At 40.0% G+C, this 19,983-nt stretch overlaps 2 protein-coding genes across 2 annotated transcripts in view; both read right to left on the bottom strand.

The window, feature by feature from the left end:
- atp5mc3a (ATP synthase membrane subunit c locus 3a) overlaps positions 1-5,451 on the bottom strand; it is a 98,170-nt gene extending 92,719 nt beyond the window's left edge. The window contains exon 1 of the mRNA XM_086050980.1: positions 5,397-5,451. The gene's annotated coding sequence lies outside the window, so the exon portion shown is untranslated. The remainder of the gene's footprint in view (positions 1-5,396) is intronic.
- Positions 5,452-11,862: 6,411 nt separating this feature from the next.
- On the bottom strand, positions 11,863-19,968 carry lnpa (limb and neural patterns a). The gene is made up of 13 exons (XM_086052537.1): positions 19,770-19,968; positions 19,256-19,342; positions 18,785-18,826; positions 17,806-17,993; positions 17,659-17,717; positions 17,537-17,577; positions 16,832-16,915; positions 16,559-16,610; positions 16,247-16,465; positions 15,160-15,265; positions 14,114-14,184; positions 13,670-13,825; positions 11,863-12,783 (listed from the first exon to the last, which is right to left on the bottom strand). Exons 2-13 carry the CDS (start codon positions 19,280-19,282, stop codon positions 12,650-12,652), a joined length of 1,179 nt encoding a protein of 392 aa, XP_085908663.1. The 5' UTR covers positions 19,283-19,342; positions 19,770-19,968; the 3' UTR covers positions 11,863-12,649.
- Between the last annotated feature and the right edge of the window lie 15 nt (positions 19,969-19,983).

The raw sequence follows: 19,983 nt of genomic DNA, 5'->3' as shown, positions 1-19,983 counted from the left end.
ATAAAGGCCTTACAACGAAGGTCATCTCTATTGTTTCATTTTTGTCACACGAGAGTGGTGCTCGCCAGAATGTGGCCGGACAAACAACACAAAGATTGTCCTCGACTATTTTTTTCCCCATTTTTGTTAACAGTTCAACCTTGGTGAAGGAGTACACGCTTTACATCCAATTCTGAGTCGAGGTCTTTCATTGCCATGGAGGCTAGAAACCCCATAACAGGAAAAGAAAGTAAGAAGCGGCATGATAACTCAGAGTGTCCTTCTATAATTATGGTATTCATGAAAAGATGAAATTGAGTGCTGACTAAATCTGTAGCTCCAGGCAAAATCAACAGCTTCTGACCCCTGACTATCTGGAGGATACAGCTAACATACTAAAACTTTGCTGCGTTCCTTTTTCCTTTTTTTTTTTTTTCCACCCAAACAGTAAGGACTGAGGGAATGAAGTGCATCGATTGCTTGTGATTATTAACTAGACTGAGATAAGCCCTCTCCTTATTATGCAGATTACTGAGGCTCCCCGCTCCAGCATGTTGTACAGATGCACGGGAGCAGATGCTCTTACAGATGGTGGGTACACGGATCTATCATTATGCCTCCATTGTCTCCACTTCAATTGTTTGAGGGACAACAGAACTGCATCAAAGAGGAATCCGACTGCAATGAATTAAGAAAGGGAAAGGAAAACAATCAGGCAAATTTATACACCGGAGGCCACGGAATGGAAAGGAGCGTGAAGCCGAAGCCACTTCATACATACGAGCATGGTGTCGCCCAGTCACGTATACTGCGCCCAAATCTGTTGGATGCAGCACTGTGCACCAGACATATGTTGCCTTTTCATTAACAACTGCAAATTAATTCAGTAGAACCATATTAATTCAAATGTGGGAGCTAAAGGTGCATAGTGAAATTCATGTTTTTCCTTTTCTCCAAAAGTCATTTGGATTATTATCCCTGCATAAGGTGCCTTTGAGACGCATCTCCATTTCACCCCAAAAAAGTTGAGATTTTCCACTTAACTTCATATTCACTGTACTAAGTGTTAGAAATACATGTTAGTCAAAACACACTCGTTTTTTTATATAAATTAACTAAGCTGACAATGTACAGTCCAAGTTTCTAAATATGTGAGCTTGCTGACAGGGTGGACGTTTTCGGGCAATGTTAGCATTTAATAAGCACATGGTGTCCTTCACTTAACAACATGATTCAGTTGGCAAGCTATCTCTGTAATGTTTAAAGAAATATATTTCAAAATTCCAAAAGGTTTTTATTTCAATTCATGTTCACGACAGAGTGGACATGTTAAGCTTGACAACATCCAAAAACACACGTAAAATGACGTATTTCAAAATTGAAAACAGAGATTTTTATTTTTCATTTTGAACCCTTTGTTTGAGACAAGACATGGCTGTTTTTGGAGTGGATTTTTAATTTGTGAACGCCAAGTTTTTGTACAATTTCTTCATAACTCTCTGGACAAGCACAGAGAGTAAAATGCACGCCGCTCATTACAATTTTACCCCGAACAGTAAAAAATCGTCTGCTTGCTTTCACTTATGTACACCTGAGATCAGAGCACCAGTAGTTCCTCTGATCAAACATGACGTTACACTCCAGAGAATTACAGGCTTACATTACAAAAAGAGAAGGTCACACGAAGACTTGTAAATCACGATGGAAGTCGAACATTTTCAGACTCACCGCAAGAGCTTACATGACTTAAAGTAAGAGTGAACAATGCACAGCCTTGTTGGACAGAATAAGAAGCTGAGAAGGCAATATCACGACAAAATAACAACAATGTTTTTTTATCGTGAAGAAATCGTTTCGAATACAACCATTGAGCTACAATATTCACCGTCTGTGGTTTTTACTTTTCACGCTTGCTATCCTCCCAATCCTAACTTAAAACACAACCTTAATGCAAGCGAATTGATTGGACTGAACAATTGTACTGTTGAAGAAGCCGAAGACGAGGACGATGATAATGTCCAGCGTCTCCTTTCCTTAAAACAGGGTCGCGCTAAATGTTAAACATACAGTGTGTAGGATTTATGTCCACAAGACAAATGGTTTGTATTTGTTTTCAGGCAGCACGGACAATCAGTAACGCCGGGTCGCTTGGCTTTGGCTGCATTTATTTAGTTTGAAGTCAAACATTGATTACAAAGAGTCAACTCCCTTAGCAGCAAGATGCTGGAGCGCCCGGACAATAAATATTTTTCTTGCTGTATTGAAATCAAAAATTCTATTCTGCGGTCATGTGTCATGGGTGGATACATTGAGCTCTTGTCAGAGCACAAAGCTCCCCCTTAGAAGTCCACGTTGGCCTGTCTGTTGTTAGGACGTGCAGGTCCACATGGGGCCACGTTTGATTGGAAAGCCCAAAGGGAGGCGTTCCACCAGTCACAAGGGCATTGTTAGTGCCTGCAAAATGGCCAGAGAAGAATGACTGATTATGCAACCACAGCCAGGGTTACTAATAGGAATTCTATTTGAATTTCTAACATAACAGATGTTTGCTGGGCACCTCCATGGAGCGCGCATACACAGTTATGCTAATCCGCCGGTGTTTCCCCTCAAGTTAGCTCACAGTCATTAGAGCACACAACTAGCTGGGATCCCTCTGTCAAACTAATAATTGGCCATTATTGATATTAATTAACATTTTTGCTCTCTATGTCCTTTTTGACCCACTATCTGTTAGTAAATCCAGTTACTGGGGCCTATTAGGGCAATAAAAACCACAGGACTCTGTGGTAGTGGCAAGCCATTCATCAGAAAGTGAACATAAAGCCAATTAGGAAAGGGAGCAGACAGTTGTCTTCATTCTGCACTGACTACTTCTTGATCTCCATTATAAATTGCTAATAGGACAGATACTGGTTTGCAAGGGAGGACGAGGAAAGGGTTGTTACTATTGCTCACTCCCGCCCGATGACAGGCGAAAGAGACTGGTAATAGTATCCTTGTTTGATGAGGCTAAACCATCATCTGCTGCTGTTTTTTTCCCGTTTGGTCTTTTGCGTCCGAGAGGATCTCAGCATGTACAGCCTCAAAGATCATACAATGGGCAAAAATTAACAAAATTGTGCCTCAAAAGTGGTATAAAAACTGGCTTGTTTTTTGGCCTCAAAAAAGTGTGCGTCCGGTGCACACTGAGCGACGCAACCAGTTTTCATGAGTGGCAGACCATCGGCAACTGGATTTGCTGCCATTTGAAATTTGGCCGATCAAAACTGCCTTGTTGTGTTGTTTTTTTACAATTATAATTTGCTATTTTTTTATCATTTCAAATGTAGCTGTGGAAAAAAAAGTTCAGAGTGGGGAGCCTCTGTATGAAGTATGAAAATTTGCAAATGTTGAACTGCGAATATACAAAGGGTTACTGTATTAAATACATTATACACATCGATTCATGTTAAACGAAGAGTGTTTTGACATTAGGTCTATTACGTTTCCAAAATGATAGCTTCTTCGTTCAGCACTGGTAAATGACAGTATTTTACATGTGAATAGCTGACAACAAAATAACAATTGGTGACAGTTTAACTCTGGAACTAATTACCTCAACTTACATTGTTTGTTATGAGAACAATGAATCCCAATCAGAGCAGTTTACAGAAACGAACTGTGTTCGACCTTCAAGGTTCTACTGTATTTCCAGTATAATGCAGGTCAATTGCATCGATTGTTCTAAAACAACGCTATTCCAGCAAGCCGCTCAAATGTTGGTGGTTCATCTTCTAAAAGTAATAGCTGCTGCTCTCGTTGCTATTATGATGCAATGAGCATCGGAAACACTGTACAGCGCAGCTTTATGGGCTCAGATCAAGAAATCCTAATAGGTGTATATTGACTGGTTTATTTTCCACAAAACTCCAAGGGGACTGGTGTTTGCTGGAAAATATATCAAAGAGGCTATCAACAACACACGGGTCTTGGGTCGAAAATCAATAGTGAGCCATAGATGGCTTGAGTTTTCACACTTCTGTCTCGTCATTTAAAAAAAGGACTATTATAGGCGCTATGATGCCTATGAGGGACGCAGGAGTTTTTGTGCTCTTAATTCATACTAACCTCATGTGAGTTGACAATGGTGAATACGCAGTAGGCTTACAGCTTGCTAAAAGGTTATTTGTTGTTGGTAATTTTATGGAACAAAGAGTGGGAGGACGAAAGAGTCTCGACTCGAAGCTGGTTGCCAAATGTAACCTCAGCAAATTACAACTTTGCTTAGTGCTCCCTAAATCCAGATGCTCCCGCGATGGCGAGGGTTTATGACAAGAGGTATAGCAGCAGTCCCGTAAATGGGCAACTACTTAGCAGCCAAGATTCAAGTGTAAAGGCTTTTTCCCCAGTGAATTGTACCAAGAACCTAATTACCACTTTCATCATCAATCATGAGCATTATTTATTCAGTGAAATGAATTTCTAATTAATAACTGATGAGCATTATGGCCTTGAAGACTGTAAAGCAATTAATTATGGTTGGCAACAGGGAATATTCCAGTAAAGAACTATCTGGCACAGAGTTGCAGTACCAACAGGCTAATAATGTCCACAAAGATGAGGCTTTCGACTGTTTCTGTACCTTTACTGAGATAATTACTTTCATGAATGCTGTCTCGGGGATGTCATGCTGTTGGCAGTATTTTGTATTGCAGTTTCCTAAATGTCATCTTTGAGCTTCCGCACTTGCCACCCTCTTTTTTTCCCCCACTGATGTGTTGCTCTAGAATTTTGACTTTGCAGACCGCAGGAGGGCCCAGAGAGCTGTTATGGCCTAAATATAGCGATAAATCCTCGACACTATACACTCGGTTTGACTTTTATGTGACGAGCATCACACGTTAAAACATCAAGGACACTAGCAAGATTGCCATTTGTATGGTTTCTGAAGAAATTTCTCCTTGCAATCTAAAAGAAAAAAAAAAAGTGCAACGTGGATTGTCTGCTCCATGCCAATCATAAAGCTCAAATCTAGCATTAATCATCATATTTTCAGCATTCAATTTATATACAAGGTGTGATTGTATGACATCTTCTACCATAGATTTTACGGGATGCACAGAATGCACAATAACTGCAATAGATTAAATAAACTGATAACACAAAATCTGGCCAATACATAATTATGCACAACAAAACGATAACAAGGCAAAACAAAAGAGAAATCCGGCCCAACTGATGGGTCCTTTCATAACATCCAAGAGCATTATTAGGAATAGAAGACAGTACTGTAGGAACTTAACATCTGCTAGCATACACCTGTGTGCTCGATTTAAATGGCTTGTCGTCCCCAAGGAGTGGCCTTCTTAATTCCTTAAATGATAAAAGTCCGACATGCGATGAACTTCTAACTACCATTAAAAAACGTCACTTCTTACCTGGTCCTGTCGTCGTTTTTGTTGTCGTCCTCAGGTCACCTTTTCCGTTCTTTCCCAGATCGTGACATCATGCTAGCGGGAGCTAACAGTTATGCTTTTTTTTTTTTTTTTTTTTTTTTTTTTTGTAAACAACAATGGAGAACTATAAATAAAAAAGAGAGCAATGACGATCAACCGAATAGATTAATGTCACTTATTTAATCATTATTCATTATTTGGTATTTATTTATTTATATATTTAATTATTTATTTGGTTATGTATTTATTTATTTATTTGTTTGTTTATTCATTTACTTTTGTTCTTTCATGGATTTTATATATCGAATAGATATTAATAATCTATTCAAGATAGATATTAATAATCTATTTAAGAGCTCACAACATATTTTGTAATAATCAATTTATTTTTTATCCTTTCTTTTATTGTATCTGTTACAGCTGCCATGTACGTGATATTCTGACGTACTGTAAATTGTTCAAACAAAGTTTATTTTATGAGTTGATATTTTTTATTTATTTCCACTCAGATTGCTCAAAAATACACTTTTTTTAATGTATTGATTATTGTTGTTACTGGCGTCAAAATTGTAAATCTAAAATATCTTAATATCCGGTGAGAATATTTGTCATGGTTGTCTTAATACATAATTGATAGCATGCATCAGTTAATTGGAAAACCGGCCCTTTTCTTGCAATAGTGACTAGACTAAGTGTCAGCTGATAACATTATCAAATAATTGCAATTCATCAAATTTTTTTGAAGGGCTTAGACAAGCTTGGCTGAATGGAGCTTGCCACCGAAAAAAAAGAAGTCCTCCAAAGTCAGCAGGTGAGCTTAATATGCATTATTTCTCTCTTTTTAACTCTGGCAGCTCACCACCAAAGCATACCGTGTGTCATCATTCAGCAAAGATGTGGCCCGTCCTATCAGCGTCCTTGTGTGCACATCTTCAACGTTATCCAGACACACACGCACACTGAAAGCTCTCATCTCTCCATGTGCTAAAGTGTTGTGATTGATTTGTGTTGCAGGCTCCCTCTCTTTTCCCTCCCCTTTCCATTTAAGTGAAATAATGTATGGAAGCAATCTGCCAAGAGACATTTTGGAAAATCTATTTGAAATCATTTCAGCTGAAGCCCAGGCACTTTGTCTTCTTATGGCGAGAGGAGCAAAGTATAATTGTCTGCAGTCTAGTAAAAACACAGTATAACTGCCATCACACTTGACTGAGCTTATGGCCCGCTCGTCCCATGGCCTCTAGAAGATAGAGCAGTTAATGTTGCCTTTTATTTTAGAGGATATGTCACTTGTATGCCAGATTTATACCATGATACAGCAATTTTGTCCAAACAGATGGATAATGGTGTCACCGGCGGAAAAAAAATTATATATTGTGGTTTTTTTTCTTTTTTATATTGAGTTTAGAACATATTGTTTAGCTAGGGCGCTGTTTGGAGCAGCTCCGCCTGCGCTTTTCTCTCTTTATCTCTCTAATCTTGCCTATATTAGATTTGATCATTTTTGTTTGAGGGAGCAAAATGTGCTTGTAATGGCTCCCTAATAGCAAATGCTGGGGATACAAATCCAGGAAAGGCTGTTGTGCAGCGCTTCCATGAGCACCGCTGATTTATCGAGGTCTTTATGACAGAAAGGAAAATGATGTGCTGCAGGTATAAATCAGGTGAGGAGTAGGAAATTGAACTTAGATATCATCTTGTCAGATGCTTAATGCTCTTCCTCCTGTCACATTCGATAGGGCCAATTTGGAGAATCCTGCCGAGGTAAAAAGAAGACAATTAACAATGACAGAGTGGTAATAGATGGAGCCATAAAATGAACCTGCTGCCTGCAGGATGCTTTGTATGATTTCCACATGAGCTACTTATGCAGCACCGGCTCGCCTCTCCTCTTCCTTATCCCGCTTGTGTTTCTGTAACCGTTCATAGGACACGGAACCATAATGGGTCACCTCAACCCCAGTTGAAATGGCCACCACAAGCTTCACTATGGTGTGATTTCTCAAAGCCAATCAATGGAAGCAGGTAATGGTAATAATAACAAAAGTATAACGACAGAAATGGATTTGATGACTGACTGACAGTATTAAAAACTGAGAATCAACTACTGAGACAGTCCCAACATTTTTCATTTGTCACAGCCCACATCACAATGTTTTTTGTTTTTTTTTTCAAAGACGGGCCTGAAAAGTGTGATTGTGGAAAAAGTCAGAGGGTTGTGACACCCAAATTCTCAGTTCGACACTACTACAAATCCATTACTACAATTAAATAATGGTTTCATAAAGACCTTTTCTAAATATCGCCGAACTGATTACCCGGTCCTTTTTAAATATTTTTGGGAAACAATGAAACCCCCGCAAGAAATTCAACAAACAATGATTCAACCATTACGGGGGTCACACGGGCTGCGGACCACCCCAAAATTTGCTTATCACCTTGAACAGAAAGCTGTGATGTAGTACTTTTTTTAACTAAAGCGGAAATGTCAACCCAAAAAATTGCGCTGCTATAATATGTTCTATGCGGCAACTGTGATGTCATTTTCAGTCGACAGCAAGTGACAAAATGGCCGCCCCCTGAGATGGCTAAAAACGGGTGGATTTTGCTGCTTAACCCACATTCCAGAAACGCAATATTAATCCGAATGCTGTGTTTCAACTAGTGGGCCTGCTGGGAACACATCCTTGAAAAAAATATGTTTGGGTTGATTTCTATTTTTCTATATGCGGCCCTCTGCGAAAAACGTGTGGACACCCCAACACCAATCCTTTTCGTAAAACCACACAATGAATCCCAACACAATGTTGCATTCAAAAGTATCTAAAATGCGAACACGCTTCAACAGCTCATTTCACGCAGCAATGCAGCGAGATTAGTTTGTAATAGAAGCGCATCCTCACAGTTCAGTACATAATTACAATACGGTGGCATATTGTTTACAGTAATAATTGTCAAACAGCGACGTCATCGTTCTCGCGTTGTAATAACCTCAAGACAGGGCAGACAATGACAATGCTCTCTGATCCCTGAATGTCATTCTGCTATATAAACAATGTTTCATCAGGCATTTGTCATTTGACAGATAGAATGAGGTTGTTTTTTTTTTGTTTTTTTCAAAATGAATCCAATCCAATCCGAGCTCGCAGCATTTAAATGGCTTGACTTTCTCGAGCTAATTTCTCGGAAGAGGCTGATGACCTTTTGTGCCGAGCTTTTTGTCAAGTGGCAATCGAGAAGCGAGCGAGTGCGAGTCAGCACAATAATGGGCCCGGCTGCTCGGAACCATCACCCCTTCAGTGCTCATCAAGGCCAGCTCTCGCGTACTCTAATGTGATTTTAATGCCGCTCTCAAGGAGATGCTGCTCTTATTACGGTGTAATGATGCTGTTGTCGAGAGCCCGTCGTTACGTCTAATGTCGCAAGCGCGTTAACTGCGTCTGTGACACTCATCTCAGCATTTAGCACACCGCCTCCATCATGACTTTTGTTGTTTGCTACTTAATGATTGGGAGAATCAAGGCAAATCTTTAAAAGCCTCCTTTGCCAGATATGGTCTTCTTTTTTTTTTTGTATTCAGTACAGTAGATAGAGCATAACGATAAAGGCTGAGATGAGGGGGGAATTTTTGAAGTGCTCTCACTCGGGGGCAGCAAATGGAAAAGTGACAAGCCTGGTGCACTTGTCTATTTTACTTATTCGGGGCCTCTGTTTCATATTCCGCTTTGCGAGGCGGGCTTATTTTTCCTCCGGGGTTCAGGAGGGCGCGCTCTTTCATTTCTTCAGAAAATTGTTTCGCAGGATTTCAATCTTTGGCTGCAAGATATGACAGAACACAATATCAAGAACGCTTATGTTTCTTATCTGCCATTTTTTCTGGGTATAAATAAAAGATCAGTATAAATTTGAGTCAAGTGGCCTCGAACGCACGCGTGAGAGATGGGAGTGAAATAGAACTATGAACCTTGGGACAGCTCCGCTGTGCCTTTTCATTGCTTGTACAAAATTACCTCGGCACTGGGGCTTTGTATTTCATCAGTCATTTGTTTCAAGTGTGAAAATCTGTTAGCGTTGCCATGACAGAAATTCTGATTGAAGAAGTTTTAAGTGCAGCTTTTTCTATGATATCCCATTATTCACAGATTCTTTGAATATGTCTATAATGTCTCATGTCTTAATGTCCACAGCATTATGACCACCTAAGATCCAATACACGAGCTGTATCAAATATTCTGCCTTCATCCCTTTACATAGATTTAGATTCTGACCACCTTGACATACAAGTTCAATTTGTCCCTTGACCAAGCTTCTACCTTGAAACACTTCAATCATCTTTGCCATTAATCTGTTCCAGACTCACAAAAAATAACGATTTTGCAATGGGTTTTTTAATGCATAGAAGAGCGCTCCTTATTATCATACTTTATAAAACCATACAGGAATTATATAATTAAAAAAAAGAATGAAAGCGTTGTTGTCACACTTTTTCATTCAATTCAATGTGCATTGTGCTGCTCATTCTGGTGTGGGGTTAGGCCAATTCGTACTTTACACTTACTTCCCTGCCTGACGCAACATCCAATCATATTGCAGCGGGGGCGTGTCCTGCCTAAAACTCAAGCGGAATTCACATAGTCACTCTTCGCAGAGGATCAATAATACAATATGCCTGTGACTACTGTTATATTGCCTGTCTCCTATCCATTGCTTAAAGAGTTATAAAGCAGCCACAAAGATGCTAATAATTGTCAATGTTTGCATTAGCCTAAAGATAACAGACTCAATGTGGCCAGGAGTGGGCCGCACATAATGCACATGCCAGAATCCATTACTGAATACAACAACGGAAAGAAATATAATACATCATGACGTCAACAAATGAAACCATTGGCTGTACAGCAGGAGAAAATGCTCAATTTTAATTCAGGTTTCAAAGGATGGAATATTTCCTGTAAATTTCCATGGGAAGTTAAGTTCTAATATATTGGTTGCCGCGTTTAGCAACATGAGTCAACAAATTGGAATGAGTATTTGGGTAAGGTAATTTTCTTATTTGAAAAGTGATCTTTTGATGGCGGCAACATCATCTGTAAAATAAGAAAAATGTAACACTGAGCCCAAAACAAATCATCTCAGACAATGTCACAGAGCACTTAAAGATGACACGCATGCACATGTGCGGCCTGTGTATGGTGGAATAAGATCCCAGTGGTGTGAAAACATCCAAACATTGTCCTATTGATGTCCCATTTTTTTTCCCCCCCGTTCGACTCTTGTCAGAGGTCAACCCCAAACAGCATGCGGTGGAATCAGGCGTTACTGTGGATGTCACATTGATGCATTACAAGGCCCCGAAGGTCACGTCTCTGTAAACATACATTATCAAAACCCATAGAAGATGTGGTGCGTTGACCTCAATCGTAGTTTACAGTGCATGTTGAGGGGAAGAGGGTCAGGCGGTGGCAGCAGAGCAACTTTGTAGCTGCAATGACTATCTGCTTGCAAATGAAGAGGGTCAAGCAATCAAGACTGGTCGGGCTCGATGTCAACACCATTATGTTACGCTGTCTGAAATGATCAATGAGCGAAAATAAAATGATCACAAGCTAAAATTGGCCACCTAATGAAAATGGACCGTTTAAACATTGGCCGTGAGGAACCGAAACAGGGCAGCAATTTGTAAAGCCTGACACACATACGGAATGCACAAGAGTTGATCTAATCACGGCTATTTACATGCTCTACCTTTTTCTATTCCCCATTTAGTGTTTCTCTTAGAACATGGAGTCGATGCCTCTCTTGCTCGCTAGTAGCATCGCTCACACTGTGGCTGTGTTTGGAATCGTTCAGCAACGAGTCAACGTCAGCTGCTGGACCTTTCACAATTAATAGTGAACAAATAAATGACATAAACATTGTTTTAATATGAATGTATTTTACAAAATTCATGCCAACAAAGAAAGCACTTTATGTTCATATTGTGATGGGTTGCTCTACGAGTGATGGGCATAGCAAAAGAGGCGTAACCAGAAATTATTCAGTGGTGTGGCCAAGTTGACAAATCGGGGGGAAAAAAAAACCTCATGAAACCCTCGACAAAAATGATGGTACCCCTAGAAAAGACTGAAAATAATTTGACCATAGGGACATGTTCAACCAAGGCGTGTCTGCTAATTAGCATCACAGGTATCTTCAAACTTGTAATCAGTCAGTTGGCCTATTCAAATGGTGACAAGTTGTCACTGTTCTGTTTGCTGGCATGTACCACACTAAACATGGACCAGGGAAAGTGAAGGAGCGAGTTGTCTCAGGTGATTATAAATACAAATTTCGGCATACATGTTAAAAGGCTATATGACCGTCTCAAAGCAGCCTGAGGTCCCTGTGACTACAGTTGCACATAATATTCACAAATCCAAAATGCAATTTTGTTTGAAGACTTTGAACACAGAAGAGATTCACAAGTGACTATGTTCAGCTGCTGTACATTAGTCGTTTTTCACAGGGGACATGCAGTATATATGCCCGTGAGTATTGTAATCAGAATGTATTTTGAAAAGAAGGACAAACGTTCTCAAAAGTTTATTTTAATATTTACACTCAAACTGACACATTCGCAGCAAACACATTCATTCACTTGATTGAAAACAGGTAAAGAGATTGTCAAAATGTAAATAGGTTGCATCCAAAATACTCAAGAGGAAGCCATTTAAAATATAAAAGGCACATCCAGCAGGTGCACAGTACCAACGATAATGTCCTTCCCTGTTTGGAGAAATAAATACATATTGCAAGTGCTTTCTATTGTACAGTTTGTACCGTCTCGTGTAAACATGTTGGTTGCACCACTTTGCGACACAGCGCCCCCAGTCAACAACTGGTTAAGGCACAGCAGTGAATGGACCTTATACATAAAAACGTGTTTCATTAACAGTTTCCTATTAAGACATGAAGTCAAATACAGAGGTAAACAAGTACAATGCAGCATGACAAACTACAGAGCATCAGATCTCTGTTATGAAAACTGGTTGGTGAATATTTATATTTATATTTTCCCACCAGATGCTAGTGCCAAACAATTCATCACTACAGTAAAAATGCTTGCCAAAGCAAAGGCCTGAGTACATTGAAAAGCACAGTAAGACACGGTGGTGGTTACTGCGCTACTCCAAAGTAGGACCATACTCATTAAATCTCTTTCACCAAAGTTCCAGATGATGTGAAATGTGTTTTCTTTACTCCACCTCCATAGCAGACAAATCCTGCTCTTCATCAGATTTCTCAGATGGCTCGTCTTGTGACTTGCTTTGGTGGTCAGACTCAGGGCTGGACTCTGGGGGGGTTGGGGGAGTTGCATGTTGTGCGTCCCCTGCCAATGAAACATTTGCAAGAAATGTACTTTTTAGTATTTATCCATAACTACTGTGTGTATTTTTCAGCACAGATATAACTTAAATTTTAAACACTACACTTATTTTAGCATGTCTTTATGGAACTAGCTTTGTGCACTAGGGAACAGTAATGCCACAACTGAAGAGGGCCTTCCCCCAACTGTTCCCACCAAGTCAGTAATGTAGAATAATCCAAAATGTCCCAAAACCAAGGCTGAACAAGTTTGTAAAATAAGCAAATTTTTTCCCCCCCTCAATATTGTGACAGCGATTTAATCTGCAATTATTTTTTTTCAAAGTCCTCCAATCTGATACATTTTTTTAACAAACACAAGCAATAAATGAATCTATATTAAAATAAACATCAGGTTTATTGGACATGTTTTGGTTTTACAGGTTAGGCTTACGCTACAATAAAGGCAAATGAACCATGATTTAATGAAAGACTTTTTTTTTGTTTGTTTTTTTTGCTTCAATTAGACCAGGGGTCTCAAACAAATTTTGGTCGCAGGCAACATCGTAGTTTGGTTTTCCTTTGGAGGGCCGTTTTGACTGTGAACCCAAATAAATGTATGATCATATTACGTAAACCTACCAAATGGATGAATAACTAATTTTGAAATCAGAGGCCAGCCAAAAAAACGTTAAAATATTATATTACTTTTATCTTAAAAGAGGGATTGGTTAAGACAATGCTTGCAGTATGTCTGCATTTTTAAAAGTGAAGACAATTTTACAATTTGGGTATTTTAGCAAGCAACGCGAAGCCTGTGCAAATAATTTGCTTTGGCGGGCCACATAAAATGATGTGGCGGGCCGGATCTGGCCCCTGGGCCTTGAGTTTGGTATGTATGCTCTCATCACCTTTAACAGGTTGCGGATAGTCTTCGTCAGCACTGGATGACGAGGAGGGTGCCTCAGAAGACATCTTGAGCTGACCAGTGACCTCGGGGAGTCTGGGTGCTTGAGGTCTAGTCTTTCTGGCAGGGTTGAGGAAGTAACAATATGCGCATCGGAAGGCTGAAACAAATAAAACAACGTGAATGTCATCTCACAAACATATACATAAATTTGAGCCAATGTTGTTTTTTTGTTTTTTTAAAGGCCTGAGATGCATAAAGACTTAAGATTGATGCGCAGCACCGGTTTGCATATTCAATCTTGGTGCAAATTTGCTCACAGGGGTCGGCGGTGGTGGAGGCATTTAAAAACCACATGATATACTGTGCTGCCAAGTGCTAGAGGGCAAATGGAGGCGCAGCATTTGAGCGAGACTGACGAAGAGCTGAGTGCTTCTCCAAGTCTTACCGACGTATTCAAATTCCTCTTTTAAGGCCATGCCGTTGTGGGACACACACTGCTGGCATATGAGAGCGAATCTGAGGGAGGGATGGGGAAAAAAAGTACTGTGAATGGAATGGAAACTATGTATTCAATCAACACTTGCTACTAGGAACACCATGATGCATTAGAAACGATTTGTAGACAGCAGACAACCATTATGCAAAATGACACTATTCATAAAAAATTAGGGATAATTAGCTTTCAGGTGAATTTTCAGGATGTTTCTAAAATGTGTTGTAACCTGTACGGGTCAACTTAATTTGACCTTCTTCAAACTTTTGAATTCACGGGTTCAACTGTTCATTGTTTCAGTACTTTTTGCACAACTTGTTGTACTAAAAGAATTGAATGAATGGACCAGTGTTTCTGGCTTTGACAATTGCTAATGTCATATACTGTAATGTGATCTCCAAGTTCCAACAATAACAGAGAGTCACTGAAAGCTGAAGCAGACATCCTAGGAAATTATTAATTTTTCAAATTAAAAAAAAATAATAAAAAATACTAGCTATTGTGAATTTTACCTCAGCTCCTAGTAAAACAACAGCAAGTTGTTGTATTTCAAAGTTTTGAGAAGGTCAAATTAAGTTCACCTGTCATCCTTTTGTGAAGTAGACTGAAAATGCTCATTCTTACAAAAATGGTATGGAAAAAAAAAAAAAAAAAAAGTTAACACTGACATCATTCGACAAGCAAGATAAAACACCGTGTTGCTAAGCTCAAAACCTTGAATGTCACTTAGTTCAACTTCATCCCCCCCATCACATCCCTACTAAAAGGAATTTGGCCTAAATTAAGGCTGACATCATGTGCAGGCCGCAAACTTGCACGATCTGTATGATGACAGATTAGTTACAGAATACAGTGATTTAAAAAAAATAAATAAATAACTCATCAATTTTACAGCCGCCAAAAAAAACATATTCGTCACATGGGATGGGTCTTCAGCTCATGCTACCTAATTATGTGGCCAGCAAGAGTATACATGATAATAGACTGAAAATATATACCTGTTTTGTGGGCCATCTCCAACGAGGTACTCAATGACTCTGTCCATAGCCCCTCTGTGCCTTGGAAGCACCGGTCTGGCCAGGGGCGGGCCTGGGGGGTGCATCCCTTTTCAAACAAAACACCATACGAATATGAAACATCATGAGGATGCAACTAAGGAAACAAGAAGAAAGCGAGATACATTCCACAAAAAAAAAATCCTTGCTGTTAATGACTCTTATCGCCCTTGCAAAGCACGTCCAGATCCCCCCCGCGGTGTTGGAGAGTAGTAATTAATATAATCTAACATCAAGAGCAATCATAGGAAGATGACTGGTCATTTCTGTGAGACTTGGCACCGTCTCAGTACCCTGCTGGTTATTAATTCGTCGACATATGGAAACTCTGCGGCGACTCTGTGTATCAAATTGCTTTTCACTTTCAATTTTCAGCAGAAGCAGGTGATATCAAGTCGTGTAAACCATTTGTGAGGCGCTGCCAATGCCAAAGGCAATTTTGCCAAGAAGACATTTACTGAGATTCCACCACCATTGCCCAGAGAACAAACGGTGCTCCGGCTAATTAATCATAGTTAATGTAATCCTGCTTCGTGCATTGCTCACAGTTGGCATTCCACATGGCAATTACGGCTCGCGGCTTCCTCTAGGAGCACATTTCCTTTACTGTTTGCACCCATTGGCTTCATCTATTGAGCGTTCATAGTCCAGAAATAATTGATATTGAATAGTCAGGCCTTCTATATGGAGACACAGATGTCTCCCACACAGGACAACTGTTCTACGGAAAGTTTTTTTTTTTTATTTGAGCTTTAAAAACATGCCAATAAATACACATAAAAAGCACACAGCTTTTTTTTTTTTTTTTTTAAATCTCAATTCATGCGCTAGTGTGAGAAACCTTAAACCTAGAATAGAAGTAAGTCATTTTGAGCAATTCCTACACTCGCATCTCAAATGTACTTTGTTTAGATTGAAGACACAATACTGTACGGAGCCTGAGCAACTGGGGAGAGAGAACCAGGAAGGGTAAATCACGCCTTAATCGGCCACATTATGATACGGTCCCCACTGTGCGCAGGTAACTCACCAAATCCTGGAGCAGGTGTTCCAGGGGTCACGGGCTTCCTCGTCAAGTCCTCCTGAGCAGCCGCGGCAGACAGGCCCCTCTCTGGGGGTCCTCCTGGGGCCGAGTGGGAAGATCGTCCGGGGTTGGTGGGCCCGCCAGAAAGAGGAGGGCGGCCCGCCACGCCGCTCGCAGGAGTCACCGCCACCGGGGTTTTCGGGATGACATTGCGTTGGCGAAGCTCTGACAAAAAAAAAAAGGAGAAACTGACGGTGAGGTGTGGTAAAAGGAGGAAAGCGTAGCACAGAAAACTGAGCTGTTACTACTCATCGCTACCTTGGCCTGGTTTTGGCGTCATCTGGGGTCCGAGTGGAGACGATGTAAGTTCCTTCATCAAAGAAAAAAAAAAAACTATTACTTGGGCACATGAAATTGTTCAACCCCTAAAATGGGTTGTGTTGAACAAAATTAAAATGGTTCCTGTTTTTACTTTAATTTTATAACTTGTGCTAACAGATACAATTTGAAATGGGAATTGCATTTATTCAGTCAGTGAAATGTATTGAACCTCCATAACAAACGACTCTCATTAGGATTTACTTTGCTCACCATTCTCCGCTTGGAATCAGGATCAAATCTTTCCAGAATCATTTTTGCATTTTTATACGTCTCTGTTTCCATAACTTCTTCAAGCTGAAATGAGAGTTGCATGGTGAAAAATACTGTAGACTCATTTAATGATCATCTAATATCTCATTATCTAGCTGTAATAAAGTACACCTACCGTGACATTAGAAGTGACAGAAAGTACATATCTTCATTTACAGTAAATACCAAACATTTCTACATGTTTACATGTAATGTGAAGAATAATTACATTCACTACTTCGATAATGGAGACGGTGAAAATCCATCAGCCCTAATTATTGAAAGTTATTAGACCCGACAGAGGATGACAAGTCATTTCTCAGATTTATCTTGTTGCGGCGCTACATGCTATTAATTACTGTGATGTTAGCAGAGTAGTTTACTGGGTTATGTCTTCACACCAATCCAATGCCATCTGCACAGCACCTTCATTAGCAAATACAAAGTACTGATCAGATTGATAAGAGCAATAATGAAAGGTTTCGACATAAGGTGTTCAAGTCAGTCAAGACCACTGTGATTTGAAATGCTCATGTATCTTACAAGGTGGAAAAGAACATTTCGCTGATTATGTGCATATTATTACAGTACTTCTACCAAGGAGGCCACCTTTTAGAATGTTTGCAAAGTAATCAACAATATACAGTATATCAATGTATAACTTACTATTTTCTTCTTTTGCACTTTAAGAGTCTCCAGTTTTTCATCTGAAGGGGGGGGGGGAGAAAAATCAACTTCAGTCTAATGCCAACTAAAATTGTATTGATGAATCAATAAAAGTCTCATACTGTTCTTTTCAGTTCTTCGTGAAAATATTACTATTAGGAGTTTTCGAAGCAACCACACTCTGAAAAAGGAAAGAACGAATAGGACGATGTTAATTGGATGGACATGGCGCCATTTCATGTAGAGTGGATTATGTGTACTGTACTTACAATAAAGGAAATATGACAAAGGGAAGAGCGAGAATAAAGCGCCCTATGAGCTGTTCCGGCAGGTACCAGCAATACACCACTGCGGAGGTGATCAGGTAGAGAAGAGCAGAGTACAAAAGCAGTCGGCCGAGCCAAATCTTCAGCTGTCTTTGGTATTTTTCGCCGTGTTCCTCATAAAGCTGAATGTCCTGAAAGGAAAAAAATGCTTATGTTAATTCAAAAATCAAAGCATGCTTTTTTTCAGGAAACCATGAGGTAAAGAGTCAAACGCATTCGTTTTATTGCTAAAGCTAAGCTAAATTTTTATTTGACGTTGTAGTCGTTATCTAATGGAGCCATTGCAGTCTTTTATAGACGTGTACTGTATTCCTTCGTGCACCCCTTTAAAGTATTGGTTACCCAATCCACAAATAGCTAATGAGGTCAATGTACCTCAGTCTCCACTCTAACATTTGCATCTGTCACTCCAGAACCAGTACATTAACATCCTCCCAATCCGATGCAGTAAAAGGATGATATGTAACAATAGACACCCGCCAAAAAAAAAAAGAAAAGAAAAAACTAAATAATCTTTAGCAGTAAGAGATAGAATGTTTTTCTAAGGGGATGTTTTGTTGCTACTTGACCTGAGCAGTGTCAAGCACTCCAAGGAGAGAGGGCTGAAAATAGCCTGCAAGCTTAACTGTAGCGGTGCACTAAAGCCCCGTCAGTCCTCGAATGAGGAAGTGTTTTAGATATACACAAGGATTCATTTTGACTACATGTCTATTACTGATTTGAGCTTTGTTTTGACAGCACCTTAAGCTTTGCAATTGTCATGAAAACTGTCACACCTGATGGCCTGCCTCATAGCGCATGGGTCCCACAGAGCCAATTAGACGATACACTACACTTTAAAGTATTTTATCTATCAGCATGTGGAAAATAACTAATGCAGAGAATACAATTAAAAAGCAAAGTGTTCCTCTTTTAAGCATACCTTATCTATTCCCTCCAAAATCTCCACAGTGGAAGGTTTGGCCTGCAAGGGGGGGAAAAGGGGAATAAATAACAGAGTAAACATGGAACTTCCTCTTTCGTATGCCTATTTCTACGCGATCTACACGTGCATGTGTCAAAGCCACAAAACTACACTTGCACCGTCAATAAAACACATTTTGCATAGATAATAAAGCACAGTTGTTTGAGGACTTGCAGTATATTAACAAGTTGTAGTATGCAAAGTGGTGTAAAAGTGCACTGTACAGTATGCATCACATCATAGCATGTCTAACATTTGGCTGAACTCCTGTAGCTACACAATGAACTGTTTAGTTTAAGATGAACATTGTTGCCTTTCTAAAGGCACAATTGTTGATATTGCTCGTGTCATTAAAAGGCGCGTGAGTGCACCTAATGGTGTGGCCAGTGAGAGTATAACTTTAACATTCCGTTTAAAACAAACACGCACCCTCCACCGAGAGATGACAGCCCCCATGATGGTGAAAGGGGATTGCAGCCTCCTCGTCGAATGTTTTCAGTGTTTGACGTCTTCCACCTGTGGACATAAAGCGCCAATGTTTCACTCAAGTTGTCAAGCAACAAGGCATGTGAACACTTGGAATAGCTTCGAACTCCTTGACGCCTGAAAATAGTCTAGAACGGGAGCCATCGGCTAGCTGCTTGCTAACTAAGGCTAGCATCAGAAGTGCACATCGCGAGTCGTTTCGCTTCATTTACACACGACATGAAGTCATATTATTGCTCCCATAATGGTCAACCTCAAGTACGACATCAACAATGCTTTTAAATTACTTTAATCCACTTTTCCAACAAGTGTTACCCGTACGAGCTAACTCCGGCTAGCAAGAGAGTTAATGCTAACATAACGTGTTGCATTGACGTTACGTCTTAAAAGCTATTTAACCGGACACCTTGGAATGGACGTGAATGTGGGTTAGAATTGAGTGATAAAAAGAACATACCTTGGATGGATCCGACTGGTTTGAGCTGCCTGTGGCTTGGTACTGACCGTCTGCAGCTCTCCTGGTTTAGATGGTGTCAAGCTTAGGGGGTGTGTCCCATTGCAACACCCAAGAACATGGGCATTCTTTCTGTGCTCCACTGCTTGGAAGTCTCATTCTGAAGTGGTAGGTCATGGACAGAGGCAGTACGATGCAATGAGTCTTTGGTTAATTG

Source organism: Filicampus tigris, chromosome 14, assembly GCF_054856515.1.
Source record: "Filicampus tigris isolate MCC_2025a chromosome 14, RoL_Ftig_1.0, whole genome shotgun sequence".
In the NCBI taxonomy this organism is placed as follows: domain Eukaryota; kingdom Metazoa; phylum Chordata; class Actinopteri; order Syngnathiformes; family Syngnathidae; genus Filicampus; species Filicampus tigris.
Note: the sequence above shows the minus strand (reverse complement) of the source record. Positions and strands in the feature narration are given on the sequence as shown.

Bases quoted from the DNA above. Each gene is read 5' to 3' on its own strand.
- lnpa (XM_086052537.1), bottom strand. From the start codon at position 19,282: ATGGGGGCTGTCATCTCTCGGTGGAGG. The intron at 16,916-17,536 runs GTAAGTTATACA...CTCTCATTTCAG, and splicing joins AAGTGCAAAAGAAGAAAATA to CTTGAAGAAGTTATGGAAAC. The intron at 16,466-16,558 runs GTAGCGATGAGT...TTTTTTTGTCAG, and splicing joins GACGCCAAAACCAGGCCAAG to AGCTTCGCCAACGCAATGTC.